Source organism: Centroberyx gerrardi, chromosome 7, assembly GCF_048128805.1.
Source record: "Centroberyx gerrardi isolate f3 chromosome 7, fCenGer3.hap1.cur.20231027, whole genome shotgun sequence".
In the NCBI taxonomy this organism is placed as follows: Eukaryota; Metazoa; Chordata; class Actinopteri; order Beryciformes; family Berycidae; genus Centroberyx; species Centroberyx gerrardi.
Window position 1 is genome coordinate 15,165,211 of NC_136003.1, and position 26,046 is coordinate 15,191,256.

Below are 26,046 nucleotides of genomic sequence, written 5' to 3' on the forward strand. Positions count from 1 at the left end.
GCAGCTTTAATTCAGATTGGCCGAACATTTTGGGTCAAATTGGGTCAAATTTTTTATTTCAAATTTGGCCGGCAATGTGAGTATTTCATATCACTTTGACATGAAAGATTAACAACAAAGAATTAGGTGTGTGTGTGTGTGTGTGTGTGCAAACGTGTGCATGTGCACACACAAGATCAGTGGTTGGGGGATGGAGGACAATTTTGGAATAAAAAAAAAAAAGCCTTGGCTATACCAAAAGACTAAATGATGACCCATGATTTATTAGCAAGCAGCCGTAGCTTCTCTAGCCTTTTCTGAATTTCAAGGCCTTAAAGTCCATGTGTCAAGAGACAGCAGCTTGAGTTCTATGTAGCAGGAATATCTAAGAAGGCAGCAAACACAGTCATACAGCCTGGGGCAAAGAGCTGGGAAAGAGCTTTGTTCCGAAAATACAATAGGAGGTTTAGCTAGTGATCTGAACATAATAATGCAAGCAGGAGATGGCAGAGATATGGGCTCATCTATCTCTCTCTCTCTCTCTCTCTCTCTCTCTCTCTCCATTTATCTCTCACTGTCTCTTCTATTTCCCTTCATCTTTGTCTTCTCTGAGGTTTGTCCTCAATCTCCCTCAGTTTCTTTTTCCTGTTCACTTCATACTTCTCTTGCGATTCATCTATTGCAGTGTGGGTCGGTTCACATCGAGCACCATATGTTTTGTCTGGTATCCGAGGCATATATGCATGCACACATAAACACGCATACACACACACAAACGTCTCCCTTTAGTTCTCTAGCAGCCATTCAAATCACAATATTAACAACAGGCTAATAACAGGTGGCAATTCGTTTTAAGAAACCATTAACATTTTATGATTTGCACTTTAACTGTCCTTAGCTGAAGCAATAGCCATCAGTGCTTTCATAGGCACAACTAGCGTGCGCGCACACACACACACACACACACACACACACACACACACAGAGCAAGCAAAGGGCCTTGAATACCAGACATCATTCTTCAGTCTATCAATGTGCCATTAGCTCATTATCGGTTCTATTAAAAAGGGGGTTTGAATGGGAAACAGCTGATTTAATAGGTCTTGTGAGCTTTGGGAAGGCTGTGCTTGGAATGTGAACCAATCACACCCAAAAAGTGTCAAAACTGCCTTTGCCAGGTGGAAAATGGAAGGTTACGGATTGTTTCGATGTGTTTGGGTAGACACTGGGTCAGAATGAAAAAGCAGTTAGTGCTTAAGTGCATGCGTGCCAATCTGTGTCTATCTGTCTCGGTCTTTCATTTTCTGTGTTGCTATCAAGCAAATCGCTCTAGGCCTCTTCATCCTCTTCCTGAAGAGCAGCTGTTATCAGCCGAGGGCTGAACCCGGCTCACCATTTTTTTTTTTTTAACCAGGCAAGTAGCCCTTGACACAGATGACATGTGTCTCTAGTTGACTGGGAAACTGAGTTGAAAAAAAAAGAAAAGTCAGAGGGATCTTTGAGAACAGCTTGAGCCATTTCATTTCACAAACACACAATCTACACAGTCAAAAAGAAAAAAACAGGAAATACATGAGGCATGGCTAATGTGTTTAATGCAAAGTGTCTTTCTTTCTTTTGTTTTCTCTCCAACCCTGCTCCTCCATCTGTATCTCTCTCTCTGTTTCTCAGGCCTTTGATGCATTCATCTACATCTTCTTTGCATTGGAGATGGTGGTGAAGATGGTGGCTCTGGGGATCTTCGGCCGTCGCTGTTACCTGGGAGACACCTGGAACAGGCTGGACTTCTTCATCGTCATGGCTGGGTAAGCACGCATATCATAACGTCAATGGTAACTATCCTTCTACCAAAGTCTGCCTGTCACGATGTTGACTGAGGATTGAGATCGAAGCAGAGCTCTACAGGAAAAATAATTTAGAGGCCACAATCTACTTTTGTCTCCTTCCTTAACTTTATACTTATCTTAAAATCTGTGCTCTACATGTAATGTCTGTAGTGAGGGGTTAGCAAGAATGGAACTTGCCTCTGATTGATGACTAAAACACAATGTCCATCGTAATTCACATGCTTCAGTAAAGTTGATGTGATCGGAGGGCAGACATGCCTTTTGCATAAATATTGATTTGTCAAATGGCAATTGTACATGAAGCAAACTTTCAAACATGCTGCAATGTTGCATTCATTCATGTCTGCCAAATGATATTCGTCCACAATGAGCCATTTATATATGTGGCATGTTAATGTTATTAGTCATTTAGGTAACAGCTATTTGAATTACAACTGAGATCTAAAAGTGAAAATTAACATTTTTATTGTAATACTGTGATGGTGTCTGACCATCTCGGCACTGCCCCATTTAGCAATTTGCTTCTGCTTTTAGAGACTGTCTCTCTTTAATGGCCAAAATTCTAAATTGCATTCATAAGTGAGACAACAGTTTGCAGTTAGGATGTTTCTGCAAAGTGGCCCCTGGCTCCAGTGCTGGCTACACAGTCGCTGAGCTTCCACAATGTTGTCATGGAAACCTGAATGCTTTCCCATTGTTGTCATGGAAACCTGAATGCTTTCCCATTGTTGTCTAGACCTTATTGATTTAGAAAATGCTGACAGTAGAGAAGAAGTGTCATGAAGCGTTTTCATTCCCAAATAGAGCCATACGGCGGCCATCTTGCCCAATACATGCAGAAAGGTCATAACAGTAGATGGGGCATGTCAAGGAAGGAAGGAGGGAAGGAAGGAAGGAGGGAGGGAAGGTAGGAAGGGGAAACTAGGAATTAAGGAAAGGGTTTCACAGACATCCACTGGTAAAATATGCGTAGCGCACATGCACACACACACACGTACACAAAGCTACTTGATTTCTTTGGTCATAGTCATATTGTGTAAGTTCGGCCTGTTCTAACAGGGTTTCTATTAAACACACACACACACACACACACAGGCCTACACTCATGGGTGTATGCATATGCTGGATGCAAGTATGTGTGCAAAGACAAAAGCAAACACACCTGCTCAAACACCTGCGATGAACAAAGTGAAATGAAGGCCTCTGACATGGGTACAAAAGCAAAGAAGATTGTGTGTGTGTGTGTGAGAGAGAGAGAGAGAGAGAGAGAGAGAGAGAGAGAGAGAGAGAGAGAGATGGATAGAGAGAGAGGTTGGTAAAATAGCAGACAAAGAAAGCTTGAGAAACCGACTTACCAGGGAAGGTAGAGGGACATTCATCTTCATTTGAGCTGAGTCAGTTTATCCCTAGTGGATGGTCATACTTTGTGTTTGTGTGCGTGTGTGTGGCACAGTATGAGATTACAGTCTGCCAGCTTATGCCTTTTGAGTTTGTTGTGTGTGTTTGTGCGTGCGTTTGTGTGTGTGTGTGTGTACAGTATGTGCACGCGTGAGGACGCCTCAGTCTTCGTTTCCTCTTGGCAGCATCCATTAGATTAGCGTCGAGGCTAATTGCAGAGGGCAGTGCCAGCCTTGCCAGGCCAAATCACAGCCGACAGTCTGCTATAAGCTCCATGTCTGTTACCCAAGGGCACTAGCACCTCTCTCTCTCTCTCCCCCTCTTCCTTCCTCTGTCTCTTTCTTTCTTTTTTCTCCTGCATGGATGAACATCTCCTCCTGTCACCCCCCTACGGACCCCCATACACACCAGACAGTCTCTAAAGGGGGGCTCAAGCTTCTGCCCCATGGCCCTGCCACACCTAAAGAGCCTCCTGCAGTGTGTTACTTTGTATATATTTTATTTTAATCAAATTCACTCGACTGAGACATACATTTCCTAGCCTTTCTGATATCTGCAGTGGTAATGTGAAAAATAGCAGCATGTGTCCTTGTGTGTCTCCCCTCAGCCTCTTGATCCGGGGATGAGGCATGACTCTTTCTCAGAAGGTCAGTCTCGCCTTCCATGTTTATTTTAATGAAGGCCTAGGATGGCTGAAAACCTCCTGTTGTACCGGGTAAAAGAAATGATAAAGGACTATATTTCCTCACTCTGAGCTAGAGTTGTGTCTCATTCCTGGCTGATGTTTTTATAGTTAAGGGCTTGTACCTTGACTCAACCTGGTGGACACTACCTGCATGCTTTCAGAGGGACACGCAACGAAAAACAAATTCCTCATTACATTCTGTGGATGTCTCTTTCGTAGGGTGTTCCTATATAGCTCTAACTGTGATACATAATTACACAGGGCAAGAACAGGAGACCTTTGCAGCTGTAGTTTTTGCCTGCGCCATTATTATGGAGCTTTTTTCCTATCTTTAATCAAGAGCGTGGTCTTTCAATTTGAGAGCATGATTTATTGATTTCACGTTCAGATTTTGTAATGCTTTCCCTCAAACCCTGTCCTCGCACTCAAATATCTCCTGCTTGCACTTAGATTTGCTCTGCTTCTGCTCAAACTATGCTTGCACTCAGATATAATGTTGCTTGCACACAGATTTCCTGTGCTCCAGCTTCAGCCCTTCTCCTCGCACTCAGGCTGCTTCTGTGCGCTCGTGAAACGTCTGCTCTCAGATTTCTGCTCTGCTCTCGGATTTTTTGTGCAACAACCCTGTCAAAATTCCCCAACCAATAGAATGCCAGGTGTAGTGTTGACCAATGAAATGATCCCTGCCTCGTTGCGGGCGCGTTCGCTTTACTTCTTAGAGCATCCCGTACGGGCGGTTACTGTTTAACCGGGTTCATCCACTCCCGCCCTCCGGGGCTTTATTAAATACGACTTTTGGAATAAAAGGACAGTTAATGTATATACCAGCGCCTGTACTTTTTCTTTTACTATAATAGCTACATAAAATAGTAGCCGTATAGTACACCGGCCTCCCGTCGGTGTGCTAGAGGGGAAAACGACGTCACCTTCATGACTCAGGAGCGGGAGTCTCGCGGATCACTGGCCAATATGGACCGCCAAAGTCAAGGACCTCAAGTAAGTTTTTTATTTTAATGGTGCTATTACTTCCTTCAAATTGAATTGGTTAAGTCATATTTGCGGCATAAGAATACATCCATGATAATATGCTTGGCTTTCAAGTGTTGTACATTATGGGAACATTGTTGCTAGGCAACTAACAACAAAATGGACGCCGCCGTGTTTCATTTTTTTCCTGTATTTTAGTGTTTAGGAATGGGAAAAGTACCAACAGCAAAAGTAACCAGCTAACACATTAAGACAGTAGAAAACAAAAGTAAATTCAATGAGCAACTACATTTTAAAAACGCAGTTGGTGTGTTGTGTATATATCCTTCTCTTCAAATGATGTTTACCGTTGCTGTGTCAAAGTCTGCTCTATCAGAAAGGTTTCACATATTGGAAATACGGTAAACACGTCCCCACTTGCAGGTATCATATTCATATCTGTAACATATCTACAATTAAATCAGTTACATTGCCTATTAATGACTTCTAAATGATTTTCAAAGCATTAGTAAATGATTTATTAAAAATGAATGAAGCCATTAATTAATGCTTATAAACCCAGTCAAACCCAGAGAAATTATGAGTAGCTAAATGTGTATCTCAATCTCCAGTAATCACGCTGTAGCATTAACTGAGATTGGAATAAATTGGAATAATATCTGTGACACAATTTAAGGATTTCCTCAGCTTTAACAGTAACAGACCCCTCGTTGTTCAACTGGAAAGCTAGTGCTTAATGTCTGCAATGTAACTGATTTAATTGTAGATATGTTACAGATATGAATATGATACCTGCAAGTGGGGACGTGTTTACCGTATTTCCAATATGTGAAACCTTTCTGATAGAGCAGACTTTGACACAGCAACGGTAAACATCATTTGAAGAGAAGGATATATACACAACACACCAACTGCGTTTTTAAAATGTAGTTGCTCATTGAATTTACTTTTGTTTTCTACTGTCTTAATGTGTTAGCTGGTTACTTTTGCTGTTGGTACTTTTCCCATTCCTAAACACTAAAATACAGGAAAAAAATGAAACACGGCGGCGTCCATTTTGTTGTTAGTTGCCTAGCAACAATGTTCCCATAACGTACAACACTTGAAAGCCAAGCATATTATCATGGATGTATTCTTATGCCGCAAATATGACTTAACCAATTCAATTTGAAGGAAGTAATAGCACCATTAAAATAAAAAACTTACTTGAGGTTCTTGACTTTGGCGGTCCATATTGGCCAATGATCCGCGAGACTCCCGCTCCTGAGTCATGAAGGTGACGTCATTTTCCCCTCTAGCACACCGACGGGAGGCCGGTGTGCTATACGGCTACTATTTTATGTAGCTATTATAGTAAAAGAAAAAGTACAGGCGCTGGTATATACATTAACTGTCCTTTTATTCCAAAAGTCGTATTTAATAAAGCCCCGGAGGGCGGGAGTGGATGAACCCGGTTAAACAGTAACTGCCCGTACGGGATGCTCTAAGAAGTAAAGCGAAAGCACCCGCAACGAGGCAGGGATCATTTCATTGGTCAACACTACACCTGGCATTCTATTGGTTGGGGAATTTTGACAGGGTTGTTGCACAAAAAATCCGAGAGCAGAGCAGAAATCCGAGAGCAGACGTTTCACGAGCGCACAGAAGCAGCCTGAGTGCGAGGAGAAGGGCTGAAGCTGGAGCACAGGAAATCTGTGTGCAAGCAACATTATATCTGAGTGCAAGCATAGTTTGAGCAGAAGCAGAGCAAATCTAAGTGCAAGCAGGAGATATTTGAGTGCGAGGACAGGGTTTGAGGGAAAGCATTACAAAATCTGAACGTGAAATCAATAAATCATGCTCTCAAATTGAAAGACCACGCTCTTGAATAAAGATAGGAAAAAATCTCCATACATTAAAAGCCAGTGAATTCGGAGAGTCACGTGACGCTTGCTGGAGAATGGCTGCTTGAAAACTTCGCTCTCGCCACCTTTTCAGTATTGCATTTTTATAGTTATCAAAGAGTGACAAGACGCTGTGTTAAGTGATTTAACAGGGCTTACATGGCTCCTGCAAACGAAAAAGCTGACAAGAAAGGGAGAAGAACGACTAATGTGAGTTCTACACCTGCTAGCATGGCGGACCGAGCTAAAGTTAGCTATGCTAATGTAGCCGCCAGTGCTATTTCGGACGGCACTACTGGTAAAGAGGGCGACATGGCAGGTGATATCGCAGAGGTCTATGAACTTCTTCAGAAAACGTCTGAACAACAGGAAACCAAGCTGAATGATATCAAGAGAGTTACAGATTCCATGGATGGTAAACTCACCGAGTTGACTAGCCGACTGAACGATATCGAGGGCCATCTGGATTTCTTGGAGGATGCCGATAGAGCTTTGAAAGCCAATCCACCTGCCACCCTGGCTGATTTGGATGCACTACGCCAAAAGGTGGATGACCTTGATAACCGTGTGAGACGTAATAACCTACGAATCGTAGGTTTCCCTGAGTCTTGTGAGAAGGGAGACCCTCTCTCTTTCCTTCAGGCTACTCTCCCCAAAATTTTGGCCTTGGAATTTCCAAGACGGCTTGAACTTGAACGGGCTCACAGATCTCTCGCCCAGCCTGAACCAGAGGGAAAACCGCCACGACACTTCATGGTGAAATTCCTGCGATACCCAGACAAGGAACGGATCCTGAGAGCTGCCCGTGAACTGGAGAATGTCACCTGGGAAGGCCATCGTATTATGTTTTTCCCGGACTACTCCTGTATCGTGGATGAAAAGCGACGTCGATTTAATCAGTGCAAGAGTCTGCTCCATGAGCGCCACATGAAGTTTGCTCTGAAGTTCCCCGCAACTCTGGTGTTCAAGGCTAAAGACGTACAGAAGACGTTTGACGACCCCAAACAAGCGCTTTCCTACATAAATACACTATAAACGGGAGCCCTCAACTGGATACCTCCTTACTCCCCCTGTTTGGACGGGCTAATGGACATTATTGGATGGATTTGTCCTGTCTGACTGTTTCTTGACTTGCTGGGTGATTTCGCCTTATCCACATGAAGAGCAATTTAGGATGGTCCCCATTCCTGGTTTGTTATGGACTAGGATTATTCATGGACTTCCTCCTTCTATAGAGACCTCAGGTAATAGTCTGATTTAATCCTCTCAATTTATGGTTGCTTAATCTGTCTTCATTGACAGTCTACACTAGGGGGCAGAGGAGTGGCCCCATAAATTTTATAAAGAGAGGAAATAGAAGGCAAAGGATGGGAAGGAAAAGAAAGGAGGAAGATAAATAAAGGGGGAAAGAAGAAGGGAAGGGGGGGTAAGTCATAGTTTAACACTGTTTTTTCACATGTTAACAGTTTCTCTTTGTTCTTATTTTGTTATCTACTGAGTGGTAGTGGGTTGGATGGCAGTTTTTTCTCTCTGCGTTTTACGGACCAGTGTGTTTTTTGGTTTGGTTTTAACATCCTTTTGATGTGGAGGTATAGTGGGATGATTATTTTCTTTCATCCCCTATTTATTTTCTTGGAGTTTTATTGTTGTATTGTTTCTTTTCTTAATCTATTATTTTGCACTGCTGCTGTGCGGGTATGTTATTTAGCAAGAGGACTCTGGGCTTACAATTTTTATGCTGAGTGCTGACAGTAACAAGGGGCTTTGCCTGATTTCGTGGAACGTAAAGGGATTGAATAATCCGGCCAAAAGGAAAAAATGTCTGTCTTTCCTTAAATCAAAAAAATGTGACGTGGCGTTTCTGCAAGAAACACATCTAGTAGTAGCAGAGATTAAAAAGTTAGGCATTGGTTGGGTGGGGCACACTTATGTGTCTAGTGGCACAAAGAGAAGCAGAGGAGTAGCAATTCTTGTGAAAAAAGGCGTACATTTTAAATGCATAAAGGAGAATAGAGATGATTGAGGGAGACTTCTATTGATTTTAGTGGAAATACAGGGGTTCACATTGGTTTTGGCTAATGTTTATGCACCTAATACACACGACCCACATTTCTTTGGAGAAATTGAGAGAAGAATTGGGGAGATGGGTGATTTTCCTGTTATCTTAGGGGGGGACTTTAATCAGGTTATGGACCCTTTTCTTGACCGTAAACCACCTTCTCCTCACCCTCGCTGCTCTGCAAACATACTGAAGGCTGTGTGTGAAGACTTGGGGATTGCCGATATCTGGCGCATCCATAACCCATCAGCCAGTGATTTTACATTTTATTCTTCCCCTCATAACACCTTATCCAGGATTGATTATTTTTTTGTTACAAATGCTATTGTTTCTTCTACAATATCATGTACTATTGGTAGTATCCACATTTCAGACCATGCACCAGTCACTCTGGTTACTTTCCCATTTGCAAAAAGGTGTAGGACACCTAGGTGGAGGCTTAATTCAAGCCTGCTCTTGGATGATAATTTTAGGGAAGCTCTGCGTAACCATATTAATTTATATAAAGAAACAAATTTACCATCTTCACCGTCTGCTGGAGTGACCTGGGAAGCCCTCAAAGCTTTTCTCAGAGGCCATATTATTCAGTACGCATCTTTTAAAAAAAAGGCCAGTATGGCCAAATATCTGGAGCTTGAGGGGCAGATTCAAACAGCAGAGAGTACTTTCAAGCAGGATATGTCCTCAGTCAATCTTATGGTCCTAACCCGCCTGAAGTATGAACTTAATTCTATATTGACCCAGAGAGCAGAGTTTGCCTTATTTAGAGCAAGGCATAAGCTTTTTGAGGAAGGGGATAAGGCAGGCAGGATGTTAGCAAGGTACATCAGACAGCGGGAAAATGCGAGTATTATACTAGGGGTCACAGATGAAGGTGGCAATCTACAGTCCAGTTCTACCTCAATTAATGAAATATTTAGAAACTACTATAAAAACCTATACAAATCAGAACTGCAGGCAGACAGTCAGGAGATCTCTTCATTCCTCACCAGTTTGTCCCTCCCCTCCTTGTCCGAAGAGCAGCGTGAGCTGCTAGATATGCCTATTACGATAGAGGAACTTAAAGATACCATTAAAAATTTGCGAAGTGGGCGTGCTCCAGGCCTAGACGGCTTTACAGCCGAGTTTTATAAGACCTACGTTGATGAAATCTCTCCAGTGTTATTAAGTATGTACGAGGAAGCGATGGATAAGGGCACCTTACCACCCACTCTGAATGAGGCTCTGATTTCTCTTATTCTCAAAAAGGGTAAACCGGCTTCTTACAAATAGGAAAGACAGCTCATAAAATCATGCTGTACGCAGATGATATTCTGATTTTTGTCTCGCAACCCGACAGATTACCTGTCCTCTTTGATATTATAAAATCATTCTCAAGACTCTCAGGATATAGGGTCAATTGGACAAAGTCTGAAGCTCTCCCTTTGACAACTTATTGCCCTAGAACACTGTTTCAGGCAGGTAAGTTCCAATGGCCTAAAAAGGGAATTACTTATTTAGGTATAACGTTTCCCCCCCTTATTAAAGATCTGATTAGTGTGAATATAGTCCCTTTTTTGGATAAGTTCAAGAATGATATAGAAAGGTGGAACCCTCTATTCTTATCTCTATGGGGAAAGGCCAATATTCTCAAGATGAATTGTGCTCCTAAATTTAATTATCTCCTACAAGCCCTCCCAGTTAAGATCCCACTGAAATATTTCAAACAATTTGACAAACTATGTAATCAATTTTTATGGAACAACAAACGTCCTAGACTTGGCTTGAAAAAGCTGCAGAGGCTGGTGGATCAGGGTGGATTGGGCATTCCAAATATCTTGCTTTACCATTATGCTTTTAGCATGAGACACCTTGCCCACTGGTCCCTACCCCCTGAACGAGCCCCACCCTGGTTCCAAATAGAGAGCTATCTCTGTGACAGCCTTCCTCTGGTATACTTTACCACTGCTCAATTACCCAAGGCTGTTAGTAATCATCCCATATTTCTTCACCTACAATGGGTCTGGAAGAGATTGTCCTTTATTTTCAAACTTAACTTTTATCTTAACCCATCTTCCAGCATTTGGCTAAATCCGAGACTCCTTATCAATAAAAAAACATTTCTTTGGAAGCTGTGGGCAGAAAAAGGTATCCTGGCTCTGAAGGACCTGTACGAGGGAAACACGGTGAAAAGTTTCACAAAACTCAGAGAACAATATGACCTTCCACATAACCATTTCTGGAAGTATCTTCAAATCAGACATGTATTATTGACAATTTTAGGGCCTTACCCCAATCTGTTAACAGAGTTTGACCTCCTTAAAGCAATATTAACCACTTTTGGAGTAGGACATGAAGCATCAAAATACTATTCAATGCTAATAACACACCAGGGACAGGCCTCAAACCTAAAAAAGATCTGGGAGGTCGACCTAAATCAGACTTTTACTGATACAGAATGGAAAATAATTTTACGTAACTCAAAACAAATGTCGCGCGAACTCAGAACTAGATTAGTACAATTTAAAATAATTAATAGAGTATATTGGACACCGTCAAAACTGCATAGAGTTAAACTTAGAGATAGCCCGACTTGCTGGAGATGTGGGGATGATCACGGTACACTTATTCATTTCTTATGGGAATGTCCCAAAGTACAGACCTTATGGTGTGCTCTTCATGAAAATATAAGGCAGATCATAGGCCAAGATATTCCTTACACACCTAGTCTGTATGTTCTGGGGGATCCATCTAAGCAACCTCCCTACCCCTCTAGCGGACTGGATTCACACAGCAATTATGTTGGGTAGGAAGATCATTGTTAAAGAGTGGAAATCTGTTGATTTACCTCCAGCACATGTATGGTTCTCTCAGCTTGGAATTGTAGCAGCTTATGAGAAATTGTCTTTTAGGATTAATAATCAGGTAGATAGATATAGTCTGAAATGGAACAGATACCTTAGTCACATTAAAAGCCCTTGAAACCTCTCACAATCAGGTCACAGCCCTTTTATTTGCAATTTATTTGTTTTCCTAACGCACTGAATATGCTTCACATTGCTATGGCCCTGAACCCCTATGCTGCCATTATAATCCCCCCCCCCCCCCCCTTTTTTTTAAGAGTAATTATTTATTTTGTACTCTATTATTTTGATTTTTTTGTATATACAGTATATATATATATATATTTTTTTTTTAAATGTACAATTTAAGTTCTTTTCTCTGTTTCTACAATTGCCCATTGTTTAAGGTTCTTATGTCTGTTTAAAAACCAAATAAAGTGTTGATCATAAAAAAATTTTTTTTAAAAAGTCAGTGAATTCAACAACAGATCGCAATCTTCATTAAATTCCCGCAAGACCCTGAAAGAGTGTCTCTCACGAATGTTTTGCTGTAAATTATGTTGTACAATTATTTTCTTGACATGGAACAATTATTGTCTATCTTTTGACAACATCAATGGGCTTAGCAGTGTTTTTAATTGGTAGTTTTCAGATATCCAGCCATTTAAAAAAACATTTTATAAGACATTCTTCCGGCAGTGTTTTTCCACAGTCTACCGGTACACTTTGATAGTGATTTTGATGAGGACATCATGTGAATTTGGAAAACCGTACTGAACATCTACAGTGCAAACTTATCAACTTACAGCTGTCAGTGTATGTCTAGAATCAAGACCCACTTATTTAGCATATAGCCTATAATCAAGCGTAACTCCCACCATACCAGCGATACATTTCCCTTCCTTGTCTCCCCTGTTTGAGGGGCCTCTGAACTCCTCTCAACATGTCTACCCTGGTTTTGCCTTGGAGCTCTAAATCTCATATCCACATACCCATACACACACACTTATACAGGGACACACACACGCTCTCACACACACACACACACACACACACACACACACACACTGGACACATAAAAGCATGAATGAGATAAAGGGGTGTGAGCCAAAAAAGGAATGTGAAACAGAGAGAACAATCAGAGAGAGGAGGCTCGCGGCGGTCCGCTAATTACCCTCCCAAACACAGCGGCCTGATTGATGTGTACAGGAAGAGACACTTCTCCACAGAGCGCGCACACACACACACACACACACACACACACACACACACACACACACACACACCCATACACACATACAGGTCCAGAGACCCACACACAGGCACCCAGACCTCTGATCTTATGTCCTTTCTTCCACTGTTTTATCTGGTACATGCTGCCCTCTCTGTCCTCCAAATGCAGCTTGGTGGCTCTGACATGCCTTGTGCTTTCAACTGTGAAAACACATGAATGTGGGGACAATTCACTGAGAAAGCAGCACCTAGGTTTATCCGTGGATGTGTGTGTGCTTGTGTGGGTGTCGTCTGTCAGTTTTGTCCCACTCTTGCACCATAAAAACAATCCCCCAGTGTTTGTGTCCACACGCTCACTAACAGCCGAATGTGTATGTTTTGATTGTTTCAAAACTCCCTTCTGCCTTTTTAGCCCTCTGCTCAGCCTTTCAGCAGCCCACATCTAATCATTAGAGCTACCACTGCTGCTATAATGTCTTAGGCTTGTTTTAATACCACTGCTAGCCCCAGCTGAAAAGGCCTGTCCCCAAAACAACTGTTTCCCTCCTCTCTATGCTGTGACATTTTCATCAGGCTGCAGCCTGGCATTTCTACACCTCAAACTCCACTGGGAAGAGAAAATTGGTTTGGGACGTGCCTGAATACATGCCTGTACGCACTCTCGCAGAAATGAATTCTTTCTAATGTGGGACTTATGAGCTTTAAAAATGTGATGGCTTCTTACTGTGGTGCCATGAGGCCAATAGGAGTAACCATTTCACCTGAAAGTGTGATCTGGCAACAACCATAAGCCTGCCAATTTTCATATCCGTATAGGTCAAAATATCTCTTAGGAATTTGAAAAAATTGTTTTATGGAGAAGGAATAATAACAAACATGAACAATACAAATACAATTGTTTTGTATGTCCTGTGCAGCTAGGACCACTAATGATTACATTAATAAATTAATAATAAATTGTAGTGACTAGGGATCAAGCTGTCGGTGTGTAAGCTCCATCTAATTACCTCTCAAATATTCATCACAACGATGGGAAAAACGTGTGCGTGTATGCTGTTTTGTGTGTGTGTGTGTGTGTGTGTGTGTGTATTTCTGCCTCTTTAATAGCAGACACACAAATGTTTCTCTCTCCCTGGCTGCCTCTCACCCCTCTCACAACCTTGTGACAAGCATTTCAGTTCAATTCAATAAGCTCCATTGGCAAGAAGTAGAATTAATTGTCTTTGGTGGTAGTTAATGATGATAGTCAAGTCAAGTCAAGTTTATTTATATAGCCTTTTATCACAAGCATGTCTCAGAGGACTTTACAGAGAATGTGTCTAGCTAGATCTAACTAAACACACTCAGTGGTAAACAAAATTATGTAGGACAAACATAGTGAAAAACACAAGGTAGGTAGGAGCAGATTTAGCAAGACAAACAATCTACCTATTCTACATAGCCTAACCTACCCAGCACCCCAGCCTTAGACCCTAAATGCACACAAGGAAAAACTTCCAGGAAAAAAATAGTATAGTAACAGTATAGTAACAGTAACATTGATGCAACTGATAAACTGACACAAGAACCATTTATTAGTCATCTAACTCATACAAACAATCTCTCTCCTTTCTACCTGCCACCCTATAGTACCTATACCTTCCTCTTGGTGTGCATGGCTTCCTATGGGGGAACGGCACATAGAATTACACACATTTACCCACCTTCAGTAGACTGGAGTGCTACTGACTAGTGTGGACAGCAGTCTTGTGGTCAGAGGAATCAGCTGACCCTGTGCCCTGGAGGGGGGCAAGCCAAAAGATACTTTCCCCATGGTATCAGTATCACATTATTATTATAAATGACACGGTTCATAAGTCTGTGTGAGTGACAGTAAGCTTTGCTTGCATTGTAAAAGCCAGTAGATGTACTTTGGGTGTTATTAGCTGGTGCTGCTGCTGCTGCTGTTGATATCATGCTGTCCCAACACTGTTCTCGCCCCAGGCACTTCTATTTTGTGCAAGAGGCACACACACACACGCGCGCATACACAAACACACTCAACTCACATGCACAACATACACAACACTGGTGCTTTCTCATCAGTTATTATAGATATAAAAACCATTCACTCACTCGTACCATCTCTCTATGTTGATGAACACAGGCACATATCAACATGGTACATTCAGACGTACACACAGTGCTTTCTTTCACACACACACACACACACACACACACACACACACACACACACACACACGCACACATACAGTTATGGCAAACCGTGGCCATTCTCCTGTGAAAGTGGTTGGGGTTTGGGGGCACAAACAGCTTAGCCATGCTGTGGAAATGACTTGCTAACAGATGCCAGGCTCTGACTGAGCCATAACATCCTGCAGGCAACACTTAGAATAGAATGAATCTCTCTCTTTCAAGCTCTCTTTCCCTTCCTCACCTCTCCTTCATGTTATTCTCCCATTTTGCTGCTTTTTCTGCCTTGTCTCTTTATCCCCCCACCACTATCTCTTTACTGTATCGGTACATTTCCCTTACCACAACTCCGGTAGGGGACAGGTGAGAGTAGACGAAAGATATGCCACTTATGTTGAAACAAGACCAGGGATCTCTGGTCCGGTTGGAGCCGGGTTAATCCTTGCCCTTTTTTCCTTTGATGTGTTGCTATTACCATGGATCCATGGTTGTTTGGTACCAGTAGTCTGTAGCAAAGCCCATCATCCAGTATTGGCAGGCACGTAATATAGCACAGGCAGGTTATGTTTGCGGATGAGTTTAGTGGTTCTCCAGCTGTATGATAATAGGAAGTTTTTAATGAATTTTCTATAACATGAGTATACACACATGTCAAACCATTCTTTAGCCTAAATACAAAAACAAGATACAACAAAATAAACAAATATGACAAACTTTTATGTCATATTTTGGACCAGTAACCCAGTAACCTGTCTCTCTCTCTCTCTCTCTCTCTCTCTCTCTCTGTCTCTCTCCAGGATGGTGGAGTACTCATTGGACCTGCAGAACATCAACCTGTCGGCCATCAGGACGGTGCGGGTCCTTCGCCCCCTCAAAGCCATCAACAGAGTGCCCAGTGAGAACATCCTATATCTCTTTGTGTGTGTGTGTGTGTGTGTGTGTGTGTGTGTGTGTGTGTGTGTGCGCTTGTGCGTGTGTTTTGAGTTCTGCATGTGTGTCTGTCTTAAGGTGTCTCTGTTTCTACATAATGTACAAATGCATCTGAAAGTGAGTTCATGTATATGTATTACATCTCTGCCTCTCTGTGCATCCCTCTGTCACCGTTCCCCATGGGGATCATTAAAGATTCATCTTATCTGATCTTATGCTTAATCACACGCCCTGCTCAGGCCCTGAGTCACAGCTTTATCAGATTTACAAATCATCCGTTAATGCCGCTCCACTGAGCTGTCCGTGCCCATAAGCCCATCCCTTTCATCTAAAACTCAGCTCTTGGCCAAACTTTTTAACACCTATTGATTTCTTTGTCCTGCTGCCCTAACAGACAGCTCTTAATCATTGTAAGCACCAATTAGCCTGATCAAGCTAGGTTCAGGCTAGTCTTGCCACACACTTCCAGCACTTTAGTGGCTAGCCAAGCGTTAGCAGCTAATGCTGATTGTGGGACAGTAATGTGGATGCTTTTCTGTTTTGTTTTTTTACTAAACTCCATCCGTGTTCTACTGATATCATACCAGAAAGAGATTTGTGCCTCAGTGGCTATTGGTAGATTACAAAACTTCCATTAACCAGTCCACTCAAGACAGCCTCAGCCAAGAAAACTGCATTAATGAAAAACATGAAACTTGTAGACAAACAACTCACAATAATGTACAGTACCTAGGAAAAATACAATCAAATTCAGATAAAAGCTAAGCACAAAGTCTGACTTCACTTTATCGGTGTACAAAAGATGGTAGTCCAATATCAGACCAGTAGGATCAGAGGCAGAGCCTAAATGGATCTTGGCTAAACACAGCGTAGACTGCTCCTCAGCTGCCTCTAGATCCTTCTTTATCAGTTTAAACTCACCAAGAGAGACCAGCCCCTTCACTTTTAAATAATCATGAAATGAGTCCAAAGCAGAGGGAGCTGAGTACATGAAAACCGCCTAATTCAGTTTGGACCTTAGGGACAGATAAGAAAAAAATATTTCCTGTAACTGCGGACAGTGATTTCCAAGTTTTTCTGTGCAAGAGTGCAATAATATAGAAGCAGACACTAAATGACCACATAGATAAAAGTGTACCAATGAGTAAAGGCGACTGTAGGACAGGCCAGGCCTGTTAATACGGACCATTAAGAGCTAGATAATGCCACTAATAGGAACATAAAGTTTCTTGCTATCTCAAGAAGCCGACACGGTAAAATTATATTTTTTTCTGTTCCCCCTTCTGATGTATTCTCTCATTTTGTTTCTGTTTCATGCATACGCACAGACAGACATTCTCTCTCTCTCTCTCTCTGACAACCTCTCTCTCTTACACACACACATCTCAGAGACACACACATCCAAAATTCCTCCTACCTCGAGCAAATTGTTAGTGAACATCTCTCTCCAGCTAACTGTCCCATCATACAGAACCAGATTCTTCCTAATCGAGTCTACCGTCTTCTGTGACCGCCAAGGAGTAACCTGCCCCTATCAATATTTCAGACAGCATTGCCACCAGCAGCGCTCATAAAATATGGATGTTAATTGAATTATGCGCTAAGTGGTTTGATTGGGCGATATTGAGTGCGGTAGAGTGAATTGATAGCTTCGCGTTTCAGCGACAAGTGTGCAGCCTGTAAACAAATCTGCTTTTGCGGCGATGATTATGCATCTTAGCATGATCGAGTCTCCAGATACATGCGTTTGTTAACAGATGCAGAGTTGCACTGTAAGGGTGGTAGCTGAGCCCATTACAAACATATATGTGCATGTGTGTGTGTGTGTATGTGTATTAAGTGTGTGGGAATTTGTGCGTGCATGTGTGTACTCTCTTGATTTCTCATTTATGGGTGTGTCTCTTGTTTTCTTTATGCGCGGCGTCTGTGTACGCGCGTGTGTGTGTCTGTTAGGTGTGTATGTTGTTATCAGTAAGCGGTAAGTAATGAGTGTGTGCTGGCCTATCCTTTCCCCTGTCCGTGACCCCATTATAGGTGAGGAAGCAGGGGGATAAAGCTATTTGTTCCGTGTTTCATTGGATCGCTACTTTGTCCAGCGATACACAGGGAGCAGGAGCACCGGCTGACCCCCCACACACCTCAATTTGTAGCCCTCCAACAAAATGGCAGATAATAGTCTTGTGCTGTGTGTGTGTGTGTGTGTGCCTGTGTGTTGGATTTCTTTTTTGATGAAATTGGTGTGAGATAGAGCGAGTGGGAGACAGAATAGGCGCGTGAAAGACAACAAGCAATAGAGAAAGCAACAGTGAGAAGAGATAAAAAGAGAAGAGAAGAGAAAAGAAGAGAAGAGAAGAGAAGAGAGAATTCTCCCGGTCTTTGGTGAATAGCGCAGGCAGGTAGCTGTAAATGTGTTTCCATTGTGGCGCGAGGGGAGGCATCCATCTTTATCTGGGAACAGCAGGAGCTGGCAAACTGGTGCTACCACCAGGAGGGAAGAGAGACGGAGGCAGAGGAGGAGAGAGGGAGAGAAGAAGGAGGCAGATGAGACAGAGAGAAAGAGCAGCGAAAATGATTGATTAGCCAGTGATACCATACTGTATCTCTCTCTTTCCTTTCCTTTCCTTTCCTTTCCTTTCGAGTTCTGTTTGTTTGCAACTGTTTTTCTTTCTTGCTTTGGCTCCCCCCCCTTTCTATTTTTTTGTTAACCCTCAGGCCTTGTCTCATTCTTTTTTTCCCTCTCTCCCTCCATCCATCTCTCCCTCTCTTCACCCAATTAGGCCTAATGGAACAGTGGCCTAATGACAAGGACCCTAGGGAACAAACACATTTAGACTAGCCTCCAGCCGTCACCAGAGACACATACACATCAGCAACACAACTGCTCTCCATCTAATACCAGTTGATGTGACAAATTAGCTAGAGAGAGAGGGCGGGTGCACACTTACCTCAATAAAAAATCTTTTCTGGTACACTCTTGAAATGAAGGTGTCATTTTCAACACATCAGTGGAACATCATTGCTTGTTACTTTTCAATCCATCATGACAGCAATATCAAACTGTCTAGTTATTATTATTATTGTTGTGGATGTGCGGATTTTGTTGAACAATAACACAAGTAACACAAGAAATGTTGCAAATGAAACATACATTGTGAAAACTGTGAACAAATAATAGTAATTTTAATAATAACTTTAAAAATACTTTTCTAATATCCAAACATGTCACTGTACCTCTGCAGAACAAAGATGACCAACAACATTGTAAACTGTTACACTATTTTAGTGAACAAATCACTCAGTTCTACAGAATGGACACAGACACAAATAAACATGCACACAAACACACAGAGACACACACATACATTAACAGACATATGCACACATACATACAAAGACACATACACACATGCACACATACACACGTGTATGTAGACTTGATAAATGAGCCTCTAAAGGTGAGTATATAGTCTAAGTGGACACATAATAGCTAATCAGGGTGCAGTAAAATAAGAAGGGGGTGATAGTATTGATTAGCACTTAGGAATATAGGGCAATCTTCTCTAAAGAGCTTTAACACATTTCATTCTGGCAGCTTGTGTCTGTGAGTGTGTGTGTGACTGTGTGTATGTGTGTGAGTGTGTGTGTTTGTGTTTACTGAGAGAATTGTAGGTATTTGCGTTCTTGTAGTTTCGGTTGGCCAGGCCATTCTCCACACTTCGTTTTCACTGTATCAGCACAGAAGAATAGTCTGGCAGAAGCCATTTTTGAGCTTGGATAGTTGCTTGATTATCAAGCAGCCAATCACTATCGTCCCTGACGCGGTGAGTAGAGATGGACGATTCCACATTTTTTGGAGTCAATACCTCCGACTCCAACTCCGACTCCTACTAATGGAATTGATGGAATCGATTCTAAATCAATTCCGATTCCAAATGAAAATCAACACAAAAATTGAAGTTTTACGCCAGTTGGCATTCAACCAATGAGCCTTGAATTTCTCCCTCCCCCCTCCCAACTTGTTGTGAAATGGATCAGACCAAGGCAATTGAACACAGATTAGTAAAGATAGGCCTAAATCATTAATTGCAAATTCTTCGATTCCAGAGTTTAGAGTCAAGATTGCAACAGGAGTCCACTCTTCCGTTTATTAGTAGAATCGATTCTCAGAATTGATGTGAGAATCGATTCTTTTGGAGTCGACTCTCCATCCCTGATCCCTGCCAATGCTCTTCCAAAGTAGTGTCAGGGGGAAATGTTGCTGTGGAACTAGCATAACATTAGCACTGGTTTTCCATCACAAACTTGCTAACTTTCTTCTTCTAGCTGGACAGCTAACTTTGTTGTTGTTGCGCGTTGTAGGGGGATTTTTAAAGAAGTAACACACAGCACAGAGCGGAAGGTGAGGGAGCTGGCCAAAAATTGCCAGAGCCAATGGGAGGATTATCCTAGCAGTCAACATCCACTAAGCCAGACTAGCATGCTTGTGGATATCTGCAGTGCATGTGCATACATCCACGCATGGGTTTTCGTCATCTCTCTCTCTCTCTCTCTCTCTCTCTCTCTCTCTCACTCCCTCTCTCCTCTCTCAGCTTCTCTCCTGTCATTCAGTTCCTCAGCAGTTTAGATGCGCTGTTGTGTTTATGACGCATTAACCTCCTGTTGTGTCTTTATTCGCGAATCCCAGTGTGACACCGACAAACACAAACACACGTACACACACATACACGTACACATACACATACTAAACATCTGATTAGTAACACACACACTCACACACTCAAAGTCACACATACACACACACACACACACACATATCCCAGGTGTCAGTGCAGGGTTGCAGTGATCTCATCAGTGGGGCTCACCTCTCCCTCTCTTTAGTCCAATCAGCTGTCATTATGTTCCACTAATCACATCTCAATATGTCATCACCGCAGGACGGGCGCATCTACAGGGGATGAGGTCATCATTATTCGACAGGGGACACGCTTGTATTTCTGCAATCAGGTTTCATCTAATCATGATTGAGACCCCTGTGGCCTGACTGCGCTTTTTTGTTCATGGGGTGGGCTGTAGTTAGTGAGTGCGTGTGTGTGTGTGTGTGTGGGTGGGTGGGTGTGATTGTCTGTGTGAAGTTCTGTCTTTGTATTCTCTAGATCTGCTAGGAAACATTCTCCTTATTCTAGCATACCTCTTTCTATCCGCCTGTGTCTTGCTGCAGACATGTTTGTCTTACACATTGCCTATACTGGGGAACCTGTTTACTTCCACTTCAGTACCACACCTCTCTTTCTGTCAGTGTGTGTGCATGCATGTGTGTTTCATATTTGTGTATGTAGTAACTGCATTGTGGCCTTTTCAAGTCAGTTTGTTCTAATTCTAAAATACAGCTATTTAAAGGTGTTACATTTGTAATTTAACACCGTTAAATCATTACCACATTAATTTTGAGACATTAGTATAATTACCGTATACAAACAAGACTATTGCCAAGAAAATTAACAGAGTCTACCAGCCTTTACACTGCATTTTACATTGTGTGCCACCGGGTCACATTTCGTGGGAAATCTGCTGGATTGCTTTTTGGCACAAAACAGGAAGAGGGCTGCTGTTCCTCCAGCGTAAATGGAGCTAAAGCTTTCAAAGTTTCTGGCAGATGGTGAACGTAACAGAGTTTATAGGAAATGTGGTCCATTTTGAGAGACACAATAGCAATAGCACAAACAATAGTGGCATGAGATACAGGCTACTAATCATCTCAACTGTTTTTTTTTGTTTATGGGAATTATACCAAGTTATCACAATTCATTTTACAATTACTTTGATGTATAAAAATGCTACATGTATCACCTTTAAAGCTCAAATATTTAAGAAAACTTGTGGAATATGGAAAGCAATGCATAAGCAATGAAGGAGTAGTTACATTTTAAATCTCAAAATGCACTGGTGTAGGCCTGTGGCATTTCCAATGGTAATTCCATACAGACCTGGCAACTTGTTCATTCATCCCGCATGATTGATTGATTGATTGATTGACTTATTGATTGACTGACTGGTAAAATATACCTCTATGTGTTTGCCTCCAGGTATGCGTATCCTGGTGAACCTGCTGCTGGACACTCTGCCCATGCTAGGCAACGTGCTGCTGCTCTGCTTCTTCGTCTTCTTCATCTTCGGCATCATCGGGGTGCAGCTGTGGGCGGGGCTACTGAGGAACCGCTGCTACCCTGAGGAGAACTTCACCCTGTGAGTTGAACGCCGTGCATCTATGTATGTGTGTGTATGTGTGTGTATGTTAATGTTAGTGTGTCTGTGTCTGTGTGCATGTGTGAATTAAAATCTGTCAAATATTACAGCCCCTTGTTGTTGAACACCTGTGTCAGGAGTGTTAAAATTGAGCAAAATATTTACATTTTGAGTGTCTGTGATGGCTGCGACATGGCAAGCTAACCAGCAAAGGGGAGAGGGAATGTGGTGGCCCCGCCAAGTGACGCTCTCTCTCTCTCTCTCTCTCTCTCTCTCTTTCTCTCTCAAGCTATAAGCCAACAGTAACTACAGTTCTCTCCCAGTTTGCAACAAAAAAACATGATTAGATTTCAGCAGTGTGCCTCCATATTCATGACTCCACATGGTAGCATCACCTGCTGTGTGTGCATGTGTGTGTGTGTGTGTGTGTGTGTGTGTGTGTGTGTGTGCGTGCGTTCGTGTGTCATTTAACAGTATCCTGGTATGTATTAAGGAGTGTCTGAGTTCATGCCATTTTCCTGGTTTCCTTTTTATGCTGACATAATAGAAGTGATAGAGATTACGATAGAGACACACATCCCTGATGTGTGTGTCCTTATATGTATATGACCATATACACTAGTGTGTGTGTGTGTGTGTGTACTTCGGTGCATGTTCTCTGGTTATGCTGACATCAGCGTGTGCTAATGACAGATCTAATAGCCAGATGAAAGGGGACCCGTGTCCGCCAGCTAGCACCGTCCCGTCTGCTTTGTCCTCCGCTTAAAGTTGAGAGGCGACATTCGCTGTAACAACATCCACAGTAATCACTCAGTGAGGCTACTCCTGCCAATGTTTTCTACATCAAAAGCACTGGGCAGCAGGGGGGGTGTAGTGATTAGGAGTCCCTACCACCTTTAGGAGAGCTAACCCTCTGATCTCGCTGGATGGGGTAAAGCGAAAAGACAAATATCTCCTTTTGGCGGATCGATAGAGTATCACAATGTTGCTTTAGTTGAGCTTTTTGAAAAACATTACTCTTCCAATATAGACTGACTGACACCCGCTTAATAGCAGCGATCTCATTCTGAGCTGAGAGTTGCTTGTTATGTAAGCTGAATATTTTTTGCTGAAGCATTGTATTAGCATTTTTCGCAGGTTAGTCAGGGTGCTAGAGCACTTAATTAGAAAGGTGCTAGTGAGTTAGCACTTGAAGACTATTATGCTAAGTGAAGGGCTAACGTTAGCTCTCTGAGAGGTTAAGCCAGAGAGGGCTAAGTGTCGCAGTCAAGTGCAGCGTTCATTTTGCCGTTTTACACCCCTCTTCACCGTTCCTTTGATCTCCGCCTCGCTCTCTTTTCCTGTACCTCGTTCTTTTAATTTTCCAGCAACTCCATTTCCTTTAACCCTTATTTATCCTTGCAAGTTGAAAGAAATTACATACAGCACTTCAAAATATGTTTTCTAGACATTTTTTTTTTACCCCCAATTCCCCCTGTCTTCCTTCCTTCCTTCCTTCCAGCCACTCTCACGTTTTCTCACCAATCTTCCCTTCCCAATTCTGTCCCACAGTCTCACTTAATACTATCGCTGGCAACCGTCTCTTCTCTCTGCCTCTCTTCTTCTCCCTCCGTCTCTCAGTCTCTCTTTGTCTCGTTCTCCATTGGCAGGTGTGTTCTCAGTGTGATGCCAGGCTGTGCTGTGCCACGCTGTGCCATGCCAAGGCACCAGCGGGGGGGCAGCGGCCTTCATTCATGCTCCACTACTCTGACCGGGGTTCTGACTCTCTCTCTCTCTCTCTCTCTCCCTCCCTCCTTCTCTGTCTCTATATCTCTTGCTATTAACCGTTAGTAACCGTCTGATTTGAATGACAATGCCATCGACGTCCGAGTCTCCTTTCATTTACACCCTTAGCATCTCCACCGTCACTGCATTGTGTCCTCCATTAGGTTGCATAAAGCCTACTGTACTGTAAGTCAATGTCGTCTCAATGTGTCTCAGTGCATACGTGCATACTTTGTTGAAGCCGCCAAATCAATGCGTGCCTTCTAAGCTTCCTGCACTCCGCTCAATGCGAAGCGCTATAGCCCGATATGGTCGCTGTTACTATCGATCCTGGCATTTTGTGTGTTTGTGTGTGTGTGTGTGTGTTGTGTGTGCATGTGTGTGGTCTGCGGTCAAGGACAAAGGAGAAATTCTCTTGCAGTATGTGTCAGCAGAATCTATCCCACTATTGACTGGAGAGACAGAAGAGGAGAGAATAGGAGAGGACTGGAAGGGGTGGGGGGGGGGGGTGCTGGGTGAGAGGAGAGGGGAGAGGAAAAAAGAGGAGGGGAGAGGAAATGAGGAGAGAGAGGAGAAGGAAAGGGGAGATGAGATGAGTAAGGGAGAAGAAAGGAGAAGAACGCAGATGGGAGGAGATGGAGGGGCAAGGGTGGGGAAGACTGAGAAGGAGAGGAGGGGAGGAGAGAGGAGAGGAGAAGAAGAAAGAGAAGGAGAAAGGGGATGAGGAGAGGAGGAGAGAAGGGATTAGAGGGAAGAAGGGAAGAGGAGATAAAGAAAAGAGGAGATAAACACAAAAAAAAGTAGAAGAGGAGAGGGATTGCTAAGGCATGCAAACTTCAGGCATTACTTTCATGGTAGCCAATATAAAACTGACAAAAACATTGTGGTTTGGCATGCTTTGGTATGAGGTGTGTCAAGACGAGGCGAGTGAGAGAGTGTGTGTGTGTGTGTGTGTGTGTGTGTGTGTGTGCATAACCTATAAAGTCCATTTGCAGTCAGCCGACCTTTCCTGATTGGCCTCTCCTCCAGCAAACACAGAGAAAGAGAGAGAAAACAAGAGAGGAAACCAAGACAAGAGACAGAAAGAAAAAAAAAGAGAGGGATGAAATGAGAGGCGTGGAGATGGAAAAAAAGAGTGTGAGAGAGAGATAGAAAGAGAAGGAGGGTTGAAGTGACAGACAGAGCGGCAGAGACAGTGAGATGAGTAAATAGGGCGAGTGACCCTGAGTGTGTGTGTGTTCAGTAATGGGCCTGCTGATGGAGAGGGTCTATTTTTGTCTTCCCCAGGCCCGGACCTTGGTATGAACATCCACACCCTGCCCTCATTTACTCCACAGTCATGTCCTATCACACACACACACACACACACACACACACACACACACACACACACACACCTAATAGGCCTCGCTGGCTGGCTAGAACTCAACAGTACTTTTTCCATTTTCCAAGGCCTTCACATTGCTTTCTATGCATTTGCCATTGCTTACACGTTCTGTATTTTCTCTATTTTGACATTGCTCTTTCATTCATTTTCCATTGCCTTTGCATTACCCCTTTATACATTTTTTATTCTTTTTGCATTCACTCCCCATTTATTGCTTTTGCATTAATATGTCCTTATTGATTCCAACTATATAGCAGGTACATGGGGAGCCAAGATGCTGCATTGGAATCTAAGGGGGGGGGGGATGGTTGTTTACTTTTAGATTGGTATTTTTCCTCTACTTGCTTATGCTTATTGGTAATTCATATGGAACTAATCTTAATAGTCCCATTAATCAAATGCATTTCTCTAACAGTGCATAACTTTCCCTTTAAATAACTCCGCGGAGGCAGATGAACATTATTTCCCCAGGTGGAGGGGGGGTGAAAGACGGACTCTTTGGCATGCTTCCATTTAAACTGAGAGGTATGGGAAACATCTTAGGAAATGATTAGGTGCTTCAGATGGAGGCAATCAGTTAGATTCAGATTTTAGAGATGTGTGTCATTAAGTTTGTCAAGAATCAGCCAAAAACAC

The 26,046-nt window shown here is 42.7% G+C and overlaps 1 protein-coding gene across 1 annotated transcript in view; it reads left to right on the forward strand.

The window, feature by feature from the left end:
- The window catches only part of LOC139922484 (voltage-dependent T-type calcium channel subunit alpha-1I), a 136,387-nt gene that overhangs the window by 47,658 nt on the left and 62,683 nt on the right, over positions 1 to 26,046 (forward strand). The window contains exons 3-5 of the mRNA XM_071913013.2: positions 1,651 to 1,784; positions 15,884 to 15,981; positions 22,100 to 22,259. Coding sequence (XP_071769114.1) covers positions 1,651 to 1,784; positions 15,884 to 15,981; positions 22,100 to 22,259 — 392 coding nt within the window. The remainder of the gene's footprint in view (positions 1 to 1,650; positions 1,785 to 15,883; positions 15,982 to 22,099; positions 22,260 to 26,046) is intronic.